The following is a 14,621-nucleotide window of genomic DNA, read 5'->3' on the forward strand; positions in this document are numbered from 1 at the left end:
GCCGCCCAGCAGTAGACGCCGTCTCGGCCACTCGCCCTGCAGTCTCCGCGGTGTTTGAGTGAGTCCGGGCCCGGTCCCCTCTCCCGCCGCCGCCATGGGCTGCACGTTGAGCGCCGAGGACAAGGCGGCGGTGGAGCGGAGCAAAATGATCGACCGCAACCTGCGTGAGGACGGGGAGAAAGCGGCCAAAGAAGTGAAGCTGCTGCTGCTCGGTGAGGGCCTGTGGGCGGGGCGGGCGGGGCTCTCGGGGAGGCCTGGGCACCGGGGGGCCTTGAGGGGCGTCAGGCCGGGCGGGTGAAGAGGACCCTGAAGCAGGTGGAGGGCGTGACGGCCCTGGGGTGGGGTGTTGGGTTGGTGGCCGTGGCTCCGGAGATGGGGCGTTCGGGTTGTAGGAGTTAGGCTGGAGAGGGTGTGACTCCCGGCTGGACTTGCAGTTAGGGAAGAGAGTTTGGGAGTGTGGGGACATAGGACATCGAGACGGTGTTAGGTGTATAGGAAAAGCTCATAAAGGAAGGGAAGGATGTTAGGGAAGGTTTGGCGAGGGAGTGGAGCGTGTTGGGAGCCAGGAGGACGGGATCGAGTGTGTTGGGCTCGTATAATTGCGAGTTTGGAGCGTGGTGATACTTTAGGACAAGGTAGAGATGGGTGGCCCGAGTGATTCAGATCAACAGAGGGGCTGGCCCAGAGTGGTCCCACAAGGACCCTGGCATTTATTAGAACAGAGTGGGCAGTTTGGACTGTTGGTGAGGTGGAAGAAGCCTGGCTTGTCCAGTAACGTGAAGGTGTGTGGTGGAGCCAAATGACAAGTTCTCGGGTATAAAGGAAAAGAGCGTGGTTGTAGAGGCTGTCTATACTTTTCCACCTTTTCCCCTCGTTTTTATCCTCTTAAGGCTTTATAACCCCTTCCCTTGGTTTTTATAAAGGGGAGCTGGTGTGAGCTGAGGAGACTTAAGGACTGCCTTGCTTGAGGTTTGTGGCCAAAGAAGCAGTGGACAGTAAATTTCACGTTGGCAGTTGCTGAATAGTTAGTTGTTAGGAATGATGTGCTGGGGGATGGAGTTACCTTAGGATAAGTTAAGGAACTGGACACATTTACCGTAAAGACTGGGACAGGCTTCTGGTGAGCTGTTTTATCTTTTTTGGTCTCTTCAAACAACACACACTGGCCTCAGGAATTAGTGTTTCTTTTACCACCACATTCGTTTTAAGTGGCTTCTAGGTACAGTCAGATGCATTGTACTCAGCGTGATTAGTTTGAACATTTTTGAGAGGCTGGCTTCTAGACACTCAGTAAACCCTGTAAAGTACCCTCGCATCAGCTTACCAATAAATCAAGCCAATTTTTTCACTGTAAGTATTTTCTGGGGATCTGTTGGAGAAGAATAAGTAGGAGTCATGGTTACTGTAAGCATGAACTTTACTTTTTAAAACAATTGATTTTTGAGAAAAAGAAGTTGCTCCAGGAGAGGTGCTCCACCGTCACCTAATTTTGTACTCCGAGATGTGCTGGGTGCCCATACTGCTCTCTTCATGTTGACCTATTTGGTGGTCTGTAGCTTGCAGAAGCCCTGATAACAGCTTTTTGGATGTAGGGGGAAAGTTACACAACAGAGCTTGAGCTCTCAGTGTGAATACCTGATCTTTGAGAAAGCATGAATTCAAATTGTAGTTCTAGACAACCACTCTCTGTGTAGCAAACATCAGTTGTGAATGAGCATGGTCCCTGGCACATGCTCTTTAAATACTGTTAATGTTGGACATTGCTCCATGGGGCCTTTCAGGTGTTTGGAATAAACCACAATACTCAAGGCATTAGCGTAGTCTATACTGATTGATTGGCTGTAAAATTAAAGGTGTAGCTCATCTTCTGTGAGTGTTTTGATTTATATTGACCATCAGAGATGACCTCAGGACATTAGCCTATTGTAATATAGTTGTAAACTGTGAGGCTTTCTTCCAAGTGGCAGGATTTGGCAGGCGGAACTTGGGCAATCAGAACTTGTCCAAATGCCTACAGAAATCTTTATTCAGGACTTTATAAATAGTGCATTTAATTAAAGACAGAATGGAACACATGACGACTTAGGGAACCTCAAAAGCAGTAAGTAAAAATTCAAGTACTAAAGCATTTACTTTTAATTTTTATCAATTTCATTGTTTTAAGTAGGACTTTTTTATATTCTTGAGCAAGTTTAATCAACCAATTCACGTAGGTTACAGATACAGATGCTCTTGCTTGAACCATATCTTAATGCACATAAGAAATTCAGGTTTTCTCCCTTGCTATTTCTATAAGCAAATGCACCTATCACAGTATACAAAGACTTTTCTTTTTGCTGTAGAATACCTCCTTTGATGTTCATGTAAGTGTTCATGTAAGATGTTCATTTTTACTTCATCTCTGTGAAGCTATCGAACACAGTCTTAAGTTGAGATCTATTTACTTGCCCTTGTCTCTCCTGGCACATAGTAGGTGTTCATTAGATAATACTGTATTTTCTTCCTTGCAGGGACGTAGTTTAGCATAGTGACTAACAGCGTGGACTCTGAAGTCAGATTGTTTCACATTCAAATTCCCATTCACCAGCTATAACCTCCAGAAAGTTATTTGTGCCATTCCTCTCTGCCTCAGCTTCCTCATCTTTTAAAATGGAGAAAATAGAGGTACTTCATAGGATTGCTGTGAGGGTTAAATATGGTCATAATGCGAAGTAGAATACAGCTTAGTGAATATTAGCCATTTTTTTGTTATTAAATCAAAATGAATGTTACAGATTACAGGTGCTGTGCAATTCAGATGAAGAAACTAGTGTGAGTTGAATTAGTTAAGGAAGACTTCAGTGTTACAATTCTTTGATTACCTTTGGTCTGAATTTCCTTTAGATCTGTTATTGGGAGGATCTTGATATGACAAATTAATATGGAATCAGAATATTCTATAGAAAGACAAAATTATATTTTGCAAAGCTTCCCAAGCAGAGTGCAGTGCATAGGATGACATACAAGTGTGCTGTTGGCAAATTTTTAAATAGTTTTGAAATTTTAAATCATTTTTATAATTTTTCATTACAACGGTTGAAATGATACTTTTGTGAAGCTTATCATTTCAGCTATTCTTTTCAAGCAGATTATTTAATTATTTAAAAAATATTAGTATATCCTTTTTAAGCTCTTTAAGGAAATTTAATAAATATCAATCTTTTGTATTACTACTTAGTTTTATAAGTTATTGCATCATCTACTCCTGTGCTCTCTCCAGATTTCTATTTCTTGTAGTTCCCCTTAGCAGATCTTGAGAAAACATGATACAAAATGAGATTGATGCTTTGCTCTTTAGGATTCTGTCAGTGGTGGCATGGCAAAAATTAAGTTGCATGCAGAGAATTGGAATCCTCTAATTCACTAAAACCCTGTCTTATACAATCGATGATTCACATTTAAATGTCTGCGTATCACCCTGGCTGAATATGCTTGTTGAAAATAAGGCAGTCCTTTGATAAGTACTGTGTTACATTATATCCTCATAGGATGATATTTTTTACACTATTTGCCATTATTTGGCATAAGATTCATAGACAGTTGTTAAATTTCTTGGGAGGATGCAACTTGTGTCTAAAAAAAAATTGGCATAAAAAATAGAAATTCACATAATAAAAATAGGTTTGTGTTTTATAAGCACTTACTGTTCTTTGTGTCTTTTGTTTAAATGCATTCATCATTCTGCAGTCTTGACAATGTGGCCCTTTTTAGGAATTATAAGATTGTAATCTTCCCTGAATAGGCTAATTCTGTAGTGATGACATAGAGAGTGGGGTGCTTAGTACTTATTAGAGTTTACAGGGCATGTAACCTTTTAATCAGGGCGGCAGCTATGTTTCTTTAAAACTAATTTTTAGCCTATTAGACTTACTTGCAGGATTACAAAAAAGTCTTTTAGTTTTGTGGCGGTTTTCTCTAATGAAAGCGAGTTCCTCTTTTAGAGAAAGTTGGTGAAATCTGAAGACCTGTGCTCCTTACTTGGTTCCTCCCCTGGTGCTGAGCTGCCTCATCCCCAGCGTCTTGGCTTTTAAAAAATTGTTGGCCAGGTCTGTGTACCCCTTAGGGCTTCGGAAGATCCATGGCTTTTTAAAAATTGTTGGCCAGGTTTGTGGTTAGATCATTTTCCTGGGGAGAGGAGCCGTAGATTGTAGATTTCATTGGTGGCTCTTCCACAATACCGCCTGCCCTGCATTCTTTACAGTCCCTCACTGGGACTAAGAGAATCAGTAGCTTTGCAAAAATGGAAAGTTCAAAATGCAAAAGAAAAAATCCAGACATTGTGAACAGTTTTTAGTTCCTCTTTTAGAGGACAGTTTTTCACTTGGAATTTTTGAGAAATTTGTTTTCTATACTTGAAATGGCTCATCTTTCTCCTGTTTCCCCAGTGAATTAATGAACTACTGGCTGCTGCTTACCGCGGGTCGATACGTCCAATACAGCACTTACTCCCCACTTCACTCTCCTCCACATCCACCTGTCATGCACTTGCCTGCTCTGGCCTCATCATTCTCAAAATCATCTAGGCTGAAAACACTCATTTAACTCTTCTCTTGCTGTCATCCTTATAACCAGTTGCCAAGTCCTGTGGCTCATTGTTATCAGATTTTTCGATTTCATGGACCAATAAAATTAATGTTTTTGTTGTTGACTGATTTAGGATTCCTCATTTTCTTTGTCTTAGTAAATACATTTTAAAAATATCCCAGAGTACCATCTATTGTGATTACTGTGTAGTTCCCTTTCCTCCATGAAGCCTTTTTGATGTTCTGAATTGGCTATGATCCGACCCTCTCTTGGAAATCTCATAGTGCTTTCTATGCCTCTTATAGTCTGTCTGCCTTATATTATGATTATTGTATACTTAGCTGCTCCTAACTACATGGTCCTTGAGGGCTGAGAGAACTAGGTATTTTCCATCTTTATATCTGCTGCGGGACCTAATATAATGCTAAGGTGTTTTGCCTGTAAGGAACAGAAACTCACTCATACTTGTTCCAATTGAGGAGTTTATTGAAAGGACACAGTGGGCAACTTCATAGGCATCAGACATCCAAGGATAGATAAGAAATGAAATAGAGCCAGGTCGCACGCGCAGGGAGTGTGATACGTGCCCCTCCCCCCATTTCTCCTAGAACAGAATGGACACTTGTTCTGCTTTGTTGGTAAGTCACCTCTTCAGATCAGCTTTCTCTTCTCACTTTGCCCCTGCACCCTCTGCCACCCCTCAATTTTCAGCTTTGGCTTACTCTTGACACCCCTGGCCCACACACTGCCTGACCTGGTAGTTCAAGGGCTTCATGTCATCTGACTCAGGTTCCCAGGATCCCCGTTTCAGGTTCCTGGGAAGGAATATCAGATTGGCCCAGCCGTGTCAGGTGCCTACCACTGTGTAGCCAGCTGTGGGAATATGGCAGGGTTGATGGGGTATGATGAGTTCCAGAAGGCTCGCCCTTTCAGGGACTGGGTGGGTCAAATTCTCTATTAAAGGCGTGCATAGAGAGTTACTGATTAATAGATGACAGTCCTACCGTCTAGTAGACACTCATTAAATACAAGTTGAACTTAATGGAATGAGATAAAATATTGAAGAACTAAACATATCCCTGCTTTAGTTTTTCATTAATTCACGAGAACATGCTTGCTAATTCTCAGTATTAAGTTGTCACTTTATATGATTGGGAGATGTAATTAAATTCAACTTGAGGTAGGGTGCAGGATTTTAAACTCCCGTTATCAACACATCCAACTTAGAATAGTTATTTAATTACTATTCAATAATTGAAATTCACCTGAATTGAATTACTTTCTATTTTAATTCAGGAATTGATTTTTTAATGCATATAATCAGTACAGGGTCTGTGCTTCATCACTCCTGCTTTTTCCTGGGCTGTTTTTTCCCTACTGTTTTTATGAGCACCAGAAAATTGTCCAAAGCTAAGGGAAGAGGTAAAACAGACTGTTTTGCTCCTTGTTAATAATCTTGCCTAGAGGGTTTTTTGTTTTGCTGTGTTTTGTTTCGTTTTTAGGGAGTAGGTAAAAAGACTGCCCATAGATTTGCGCTATCATACTCTGTCTTATGTTTCTTTAATTAGTGTAGTTTTGTTTTATTAAGGGTTGGGGCTTGACGGGGAAAGTGGGGAAGAAGAGATGCTTTCAAGTAATTACTCAGGAGCTAGAATGTTAGCTATAAAGACAAAAAATTAGAAATGTGGGCCTCATAAGAAACGTCTAGAGCAATGGACACTGAATTTGTTCAGATTTCTGGAGTTTGTTTTAAAATTTGATTTTAGACAGAAGACAGTAGGCTAGCACTAATAAAACACATCTCTTTGAACTGGTAGCTCAGTTCAGAAATAGGAGTCACCACAATATAAGGCAAAGAGCAAAGGGACTGAAAATTGGGAGATCAGTCCTACTCTCTGAGCTTTGTTTTCCTTGCTCTGCACGATGGGGTCTGATCTCAGTGGTCCTTTTTCTGCGGAGGTTGTATTATCAACCAGATGGAATATTTTAGCAGATTATAAAGAGGGCTGTTTTTGCATTGTTAGTTCTCTTATTCTTGGGTTCGAATGAACTTAGTTTAACATAAAGCTGTTTAGCTGTTTAGGAAGGTAGTTAAAATCTAAGGTTAAAACCCTGAAAGACATAAATTACGTAAGTGTCCATAGTGTAAGTGTTCAAGAGACTATAAAGAAAAGCATTTGATTTTAACCCCCCGTTTTTAAACTGTCTTAGTTTTTGGTATATTTATTTTTCAGTGTTTAGCAAGTTAGTTATCTTTAAGCCTTTATCTCTCCAGGCTATCCTGTTACCTGCTTAGCAGTCATCTGTATCATTTCTGTAATTCAAGCTGCTTGAACTGAGTAACATTGTGTTAGGATCACTGTTTAATTGTAGTTTTGATACAGTTCTCTATGTAAATGAAATATTTCATTTTCCATGTTTTGCTCTTAAGTTGTAACAGAAATGAGTATATCTGATATGAACTAAGCAAAGAAGGATTCCAGAAAGACCAAATTTGTTTGATGTGTACCTGAAAAATGGCCTAGTGATCTTAGACGTCTAAGTTTCAAGAGGGCATAGACTTTAGACATGAATTTCCTTTGATTTCCAAGTCAGACTTGGAAGATACTTAGAAGTTTAAGAAAGATTGTTAAGGATTAGCTGGGATATTATTGTGTTCATTGTTTGCTGCCATGGGCCTCTTTTTGTCACCAAGTCTACTCAAATGGGTTAATGTTTTTAATATTCAACCAAGTCTTAGTTTTGTGAATGATGTTAGTATTTTACATCTCAAAATTGCTTAACTTAAACATAGGTAGTGTTCTAAATTTTTTCCTAGCTGCTCATGTAAATCTGTAGCTGTAGAACCGGTATGTCTCACCGTGATCAAAACATATACTCTCTTTGTATATTTAAATTGTGCTGGTATTTTCTGCTCTGTTCGTGTGGCCTGATGTTAACACCCACTGCACTGGTGATACAGGCACCATTTAAATCAGACTTCTTTAAAATTAGCGAGGTATCTTGATTCTTGTCATCTTGTAATTAATCTCCTGGTAATGGTTCAGTTTTTAAATTAGAGTAGTATTCTATTCCATTGAATTCTAAAAAACTTATGGAAATATGGCTTTCTGTTTTAGTCATATATTGATATCCCTAGGTTTTAAAATTTTTTCTTATTAAATGGATAGTTTTATGGAAATCGATTTTGCCCAGGACCTTGGAAATTGCATTTTACAAATTACTGTAAGTTACAGAAGGATTGTGTTAGAGTGACATACTTTTAACAGAACATTTTCCCATTTCCTGAGGTTAGAATATGGGAATCATTAACTTCAAAACGGCTGTGTTTGAGGTAGTGATGTAATTACCGCCACAATTTGCATAGTTACTGTAGTTCTGATGTCTGTGTGCGATAGCACAGCCTTAAACTTTCTATGGAAGTCGTTTCAATGTTGAGTTATGTATTTTGGAAAATAACAGATTGAACTATTTTGGTTTAATGATAGGAATCTTTTTCACCATTTTGCAGCATTAGTAAATCCTCACATATTTTACTTCATTTCAGGTTGTTAAGAAATAATTTCCTTCCTTCTACTTCTAAGAAGAGAAGTATATTTCTTATTCTTTTATTTGTGTTATTATGGTTGTAATTAAAATCCACATTCATTAGGATTTGTAGTTCTTTCAACTTTTTCTAGACTACTTAAAAGTTTTTTAAAATAAACTTTTTAGTTTGGAATAATTTTAGATTTATAGAAAAGCCACAAGATAGTGCATAGAGTCCTGTACACTCTTCACCTGGTTTCCTGTAATGTTCACATCTTATGTAGCAGTGGTACAGTTGTCAGCACTAAACTTCACACTTCATTGGGATTTCAGCAGTTTTCCCAACAGTGTTCTTTTCCTGCTCCAGGATCAAGTCTTGGACACCGCATTGTATTTGATCAAGGCTACTTTTAATTGAGCTTTTTGGCTTTCAGTGTCGCATTGTCCAGAGGAGGCTCATTTATTAAGCTGCTTATGATTAGGTATCCCTGATCGTCTTATATGTGCTCACGTACTTTCCTAGCCTAGAGATTAAAAATAACTGAGAAATAGAACTCTGAAGCAATCCAAGCTGTGGAGATACACAAGTAAACAGTGATAATATATGTGGAATGTGGTTACAGAAGGAGTAGCCAAATTCTGGTAGGAGGAGGAGGAGGAGATGTATCAGGGGAGGCCTCCCAGAGGAGGTGACATTTGAGATGGACCTTGAAGGATAAATAGGAACTCTTAAGGCAGACACTGGAGAGAAGCGCATCCAGACAGAAGGAATAATAGTATGTACAAAAGCTCAGAAGTATCTGTGAGCAAATAATTAGATTTGCCTGGAATGAAGGGTTGCTATAGGAGTGGAGGAGGTGAGGCCAGAAAGGTATGCAGGGGATTAAAAGAGTGTGGATTTGAGTATTTCACATTTCTGTCTCACAAGAAAATTGGAGGCAGGGTTCATAAGAAATGTATCTTCACAAAATTAATTTTCAGTAATGTCATGTATACGAACCGTATAATTTAGGGTTAGCATCAAAATGGCTTGCTTTTTGTTGACCTGCTTTCAAAGAAGTGAAAGGAAGCTCACTCAGCAGAAGCCATAGTTAGGATACTGAGGCAGCCAGAGGCTAAGCCCCTCCTTGCCCACCAGTGAGCGCCCCCTCAGCGATCTCTTTATATTCTGCAGAGGCGAGGGGCAGCCCCGCTTGTCCCTCTGGCGTGGCCGCTGCCCAGAGAGAACACCTCATCTCTGGCGGCGCTCAGGTTGCCGCGTCATGTCCTAAGTGAGAGTGTTTTGAGGAGAGCGACTTTGCCCAGTGAGCTGCCTCCGTTTTCCCTCTCAACCCAGCCCGCATCTTCCGTAGGTGATCTGTGAATGCTGAAGTGGCGGGCAGCTCTCTGCTTTATAGGCTCTGAGGCTTGTAAAACGATAGGATCGCCCATGGAGGTGGAGAAAGATGTGAAACTGAACAGACCATACGCTACTGTGCCTACTGTGCGAGCCAGACATATTTTGGTGGTTAGAGTTTTTTTTAATACCTCCCCCTCCCTCATTGCATGTTTACCTTCTAGAAATATTTCATGAAGAAGTAATTGATGTTGGGGAGTGACACAGGTGACTTCAGAGATAACTGGTCATCTTTAATGTTTTATGCTGAGTGATAGGGTGCACAGATGTTTTGTTACACATATGTCACAGATATTCCCTTTTATGTATTCAGTGTTTAATCAAACCACCTTAAGATTGTTTAAAGGCCAAAAAAGGTAATCGATTTAACTTAAAGCCAGTTCCATTCAGTTTTTTTATTTTTTAACTTTAATTTTTTGCTTTGATCACAAGGAACAGAAAACTCAGGCCAGCTCAAGGAGTCGGGCGGGAGCTGCCGTCAGCGGCGAGGGTCTCCCTGGAAGCCGGGAGAACGGAAGCGTGGGCCCGGCGCAGACAGTGCTCTGGCGGCGCTTCTGTCCCGGTTCTGTCTTCCCGTCGCCTTCCCTCTCTGCCTCTTTCTACTTTCCTGCCTTCACTTGGTCTCCTGTGCCTCTTCCCGTCCTTTCCGCCTCCCTGGTCCCACCCGTGGTCTTTCCGCGCCTCTGTCCCTTCCCTGCGCGCCCTCGCCTCTCGCGGACCTTCGGGCTCTGCACTTTGCCCGTGATCCTCTCTCCTCTCTCGGCCGCTCCCCGTCCTTCCCCGTAGGACGCTGACGGCACGGAGCCCTGCTGCGGCAGCCTGGGTTTTCACACACTGCAGCCTCCGTCTCCTCAGAGAATCTGCTTGGGGGCCCTCCCCATCTTTGGAGTGAGGTGGAAGAGGGTGTAGGTCCTCTGTCAGCTGTGGCCGGGTGACTCCGGCCTCAGGCATTTACTTCCTCATCCAGTCACAGGGAGGGGAGTGGCCCGATCGTGTAGGCCTTAGCAAGTTTTATCAAAAATTTCTTACATCCACTTTAAGCCTTTTTGGTGATAGCTTCCAAGAAAAACCTTTTCAGAGAAGAGACCATTTTCTCTGTTCCATTCTCAATTTACTGCCATCTTTTACCTTTAAGATAGTCATTCATTTATTCACTCACTAAACAGTTGTTTGATGAGAACTCACTGTGTTTCACACTTTCTTTTGGTGTTGGGATACGGGATGGACAGGACAGATTTATAATAGTTTCACTGAAGTGTATGGTGGGTGTGAGGGAGCTGGGACAGGCTTAGAGTAAGGTTTACGGGGAAAGAGGGAGAGTAGGAGGAGGCTTGTTAGCGAGTCCAAGTTGATCGTATATGTGGGGTGAGAGGTGAGGGATAGCCCGGAATGGGTGTGGGACTGACTAAAAATAGCAGAGGAATGGAAATCGTCTGTTTCTGTTAACTGCCCACGTTGAAAATTCCACCCATTGCAACTGGCATTTGCAAAATGTGATTAGATAACCTCTGAATCTCATGGAAACTCAAGCCATTCATCATACAGGCAGTTATCATGTGCCTACCTGTCCTAGATTGTGGCTAGATGCGGAGGTGGGGGGGCCACACAAATAGAAGACACTAATTTGTGCTTTGGAAGAGTGTGCTTTTGAGTGTAGGACTACTGGAGACCTAAACAAGTACAACCCAATTTATTACATCAGTTTGACCAAGTGTAGTGTGATGGTGTTTGACACTGGCCTGGAGGATCAGGTTGAGCCTGGTCAGAGTGCCCTTGAGGTGTGGAAGGGTGTTCAGGTGGGACTAAAAGGAGTTTCATTGCCTTAATCAAGACCAAGAAAACCAGTGAGCAGCTTATGAAAAGTGAGGAGGTTAGGAGCTGGGAAGATAGTCAGATAATTTTTTTTTAGTGGAGCCAGAGCTGGCTAGAGATAAAAATAAGGTGAGGTAGCTGGGAAGGACAGTTTGGAACTTCATTTTGAAAACTAACCTCTGGGACAGATGCTGAAAGGCAGTGAATAATCTATGCCAGGCACCAGAGTGGGAGTAATGGTGATGTGCAGAGGGATGGTGAAGCTTCAGCAGAGTAGAAGTTTGAACTGAACAGAGTTTTCAAGGATGTTTATGTGCAGAGGCCGAGCATATTTAGAGGGACAGTGGGCTGGGTGGAAAAAATCATTCTGATATTCTAGGCCAAGGAAACTTGCTAATTTCACACAAAGAGTAGTTTCTAACTTCGCCCACAGGACCATAAATTTCTAAGCTTATCTATTTCTGACACATACAAAAAATGTGGGGGGGAAAAAGACTGAGAAACAATTTTTATTTGCTCTGTGACATTTTTCGCATCTGTAATTCTGCTAACCTTTTCTTTTGCTGAATTAGGAAGTGACCAGTTTTTGTATTAAGAATGGTACCTCCTTGGAAAGCATTTTGAAATGTCATTTGCACCTTCATGTGAATTTTATTGTTAGCTGCTTTCTGCCTGTCAATAAAAAGGAATCTGAGGGAGCCATAAATAATCTTGTGATTGGAACTAGCCTGGACTGTGGTCCTGTGGATCCTTAGTTATGGATAGTCACAGTTTTTAAAGAACAGCAGTGTAACGTGAATATTCAGCCAGTTTGAGATTATGTAATTATAGCGTACCCTTGAGCACGAATAGAGGCGGTTTGCTGTCAGACACCCCTTCCTCACTGTTGCTGCACTGTCTGATTCTTTCCGTTTGTTCCTCCTTGATCAGGATGTCTGATTGGGGAATATACTGCTCACTGAATTATGGTCACTGTTGTGAATGGTCGGGTTAATAGGAAGATGTGAACCCATGGTCTGATTTCAAGCCCCTGTGTGTCAGAATTAGAGATTTAGTCTGCTCTTAGCCTTGTAGTAACAATACTCATAATATTTGACTGCAACCGCAGAGCATGTCTAGGCCAAGCCCTTCACATTTGACTTATAAGGAGACAGGCATGTTCATGAAGCTAGGTGACTTGCCAAAGGCCCTACAGTTAGTCATGGCAGAGCTGGGACGAAAGTCAGCTCTTCCAGCAGAGTTTATTGTGACGTGGCATCATTTACTGAGAAAGTCCTTTTAAGTGCTTGAGTTGTAAATGAAAGGTGAGGGTAAGTTAGAAAGAAAAATCAAATCTCTTTGTTGGTCAAGTTTTCAGCCTGCTGTGGGACACAAGTCTACCCTATTCTAGTCATATGTTCCCATATTTCTGATAATGGGGCCCGTAGAGAGACCAGGAGAGTGTCTTGGTCTAGCACAGACTGGTTGTCCACACACAGTGCAGTGCCCTGTAGGAACTTAACTGTGCAGACCTCCTGGACTTTTAGAAACTTTAAGATTTTCCATGGGAATAAGTATTTAAAAAGAAAAGGAGAAGGAGATGTTTCAGGTGCCACTGGAATAACCACTAGAACACGAGGTATTGGTACGAGGAGGAAGCGCAGGGAAGAGCTGGAGAGGTGCCGATGGGTGAGGAGTGGGGGAGTGGGGTAGTAGACAGGTGCGTCTTGGCCTGAACTTACGTTTAAGGAAGAGAGAGCTTTTTTGTTGTTGCTGTTCTCTGGGCGGGGTGGAGAAAATGACTCAGAAGCTTTGACATAGTTTGCTGTTTGGTTAGAGAGTGAATCCGGAGTCCATCTAGGGTTTGATTATTGGGAAACACCTGCTACTGGATTTTGAACCAACATCACTGTCCAAGGAGTTTTTATTAAATTACATTCTTTGGGCCCTAACATTACTTGGTGGTATTCTGACAGTGAAAACAACATTCACAGTAATAGCTGGTTAATATTTATTGACTATCATGTGTCAGGCACTATTCTGAGCATCTTCAGTTGGCCTTTTAACAGGTCAATAAACCTTATCGCTGAAGGCACAGAAGGTAAAGGAGCAGAACATACCCACATACCCCTGTGGGCTGGCTTGAAGTTTTCTCTTAGTCAAAATGAAAGAGGAAAGAAGAGAAGGTATCGGGTGACTCTGTTTTTGAGATCAGCCCTTTTTCAGGGTTTATTTTTAAAAACAGTGTGTATGTGAACTGACGTGTTTACTTATGTGATAATGATTTATTTATGTTAGCAATTGACTGGACTTTTAAAAACACCTTGCAAAGAAATCGTCACCATCTCTCATTTTTCATCCCCATAATGTAGTATGTGTTATGGGGAAAAATGGGTGGAGCATGTAATAGGGTGCCTGCTCTCAAGGAGCTCCTTGAAAATAAAGCTCAGAATGTATTTAGGTAAATATGATGATTCTAGAATAGAGTATGTGCTGGTAAATTGATTTTCATCTAATAGCACTAGTGATTATGTATACACTTGTACTAACCTCTACACACTTCTTGTTCTGTTTGGTTGTTTCTAAGATGATTTTCTAAATTAATTCTGCCCCTTTATTTCCTGCAGATTGCCTTGCTGCTTGTATTGAGAGCGGGACCATGTAACTTAGCTTCTTCTGCCCTTTTTCTTCCAAAAATCTCGGTAGCTTTACCCCTCATCCTTTCTTCCTATTGATATAGGTTGATGACCTTTAGCTATATGTCATTTTAAGGATAAATCTTCTAAGTCGAACTGATCCCATTCCCTTCTGTCTCTGGGCCCTTTCAGATCTTTCTCTCCTATATACCCTACCCCTTGCCCAGTTCCATCCCTCTGTCTATGGAGTCATCTTCAGTTCTCTCCAAGCCATAGATTCTGTCTTTTCAGTCCCTTTGTACCGATCCCATTCTTGGCATCCTTACGATTAGTACCCTGGTAGATTGAAGATGGGCAGATGAATCTCCCCTCAAACTTGTGTTGAATTTTGAAGGAAAGTAGGTAAAAAGATGTAGATAAAATTAGGAAGTTACAAACACCATATACGTGAGGTGAGACATGGGGAAAACCTAAGTGTGAGATATCATAGAGGGGGACTCACTACTGAAGCAGCAGAGCACAGAGGATTGAGGTACAAATGAAGAGCTCAGACCTAATAAAAGGTTATAGAAAATGTTAGAATTTGGATAATGTTTAGATAAACTGGTGCTTTTTTAATAGTGCCATTTGGAAATAATAAAGAAGGGGGGCTTTGAGCTAGAAGTTGGGAGAAAATTACAGCAGTAACACGCAGTAGGCACAAGGTC

At 41.4% G+C, this 14,621-nt stretch overlaps 1 protein-coding gene across 1 annotated transcript in view; it reads left to right on the top strand.

Moving 5' to 3' along the window:
- The window catches only part of GNAI3 (G protein subunit alpha i3), a 34,618-nt gene continuing 19,997 nt past the window's right edge, over positions 1-14,621 (top strand). The window contains exon 1 of the mRNA XM_016223392.2: positions 1-212. Coding sequence (XP_016078878.1) covers positions 95-212 — 118 coding nt within the window. The 5' untranslated portion in view covers positions 1-94. The remainder of the gene's footprint in view (positions 213-14,621) is intronic.

This window comes from Miniopterus natalensis, chromosome 19 (genome assembly GCF_054644295.1).
Source record: "Miniopterus natalensis isolate mMinNat1 chromosome 19, mMinNat1.hap1, whole genome shotgun sequence".
In the NCBI taxonomy this organism is placed as follows: domain Eukaryota; kingdom Metazoa; phylum Chordata; class Mammalia; order Chiroptera; family Miniopteridae; genus Miniopterus; species Miniopterus natalensis.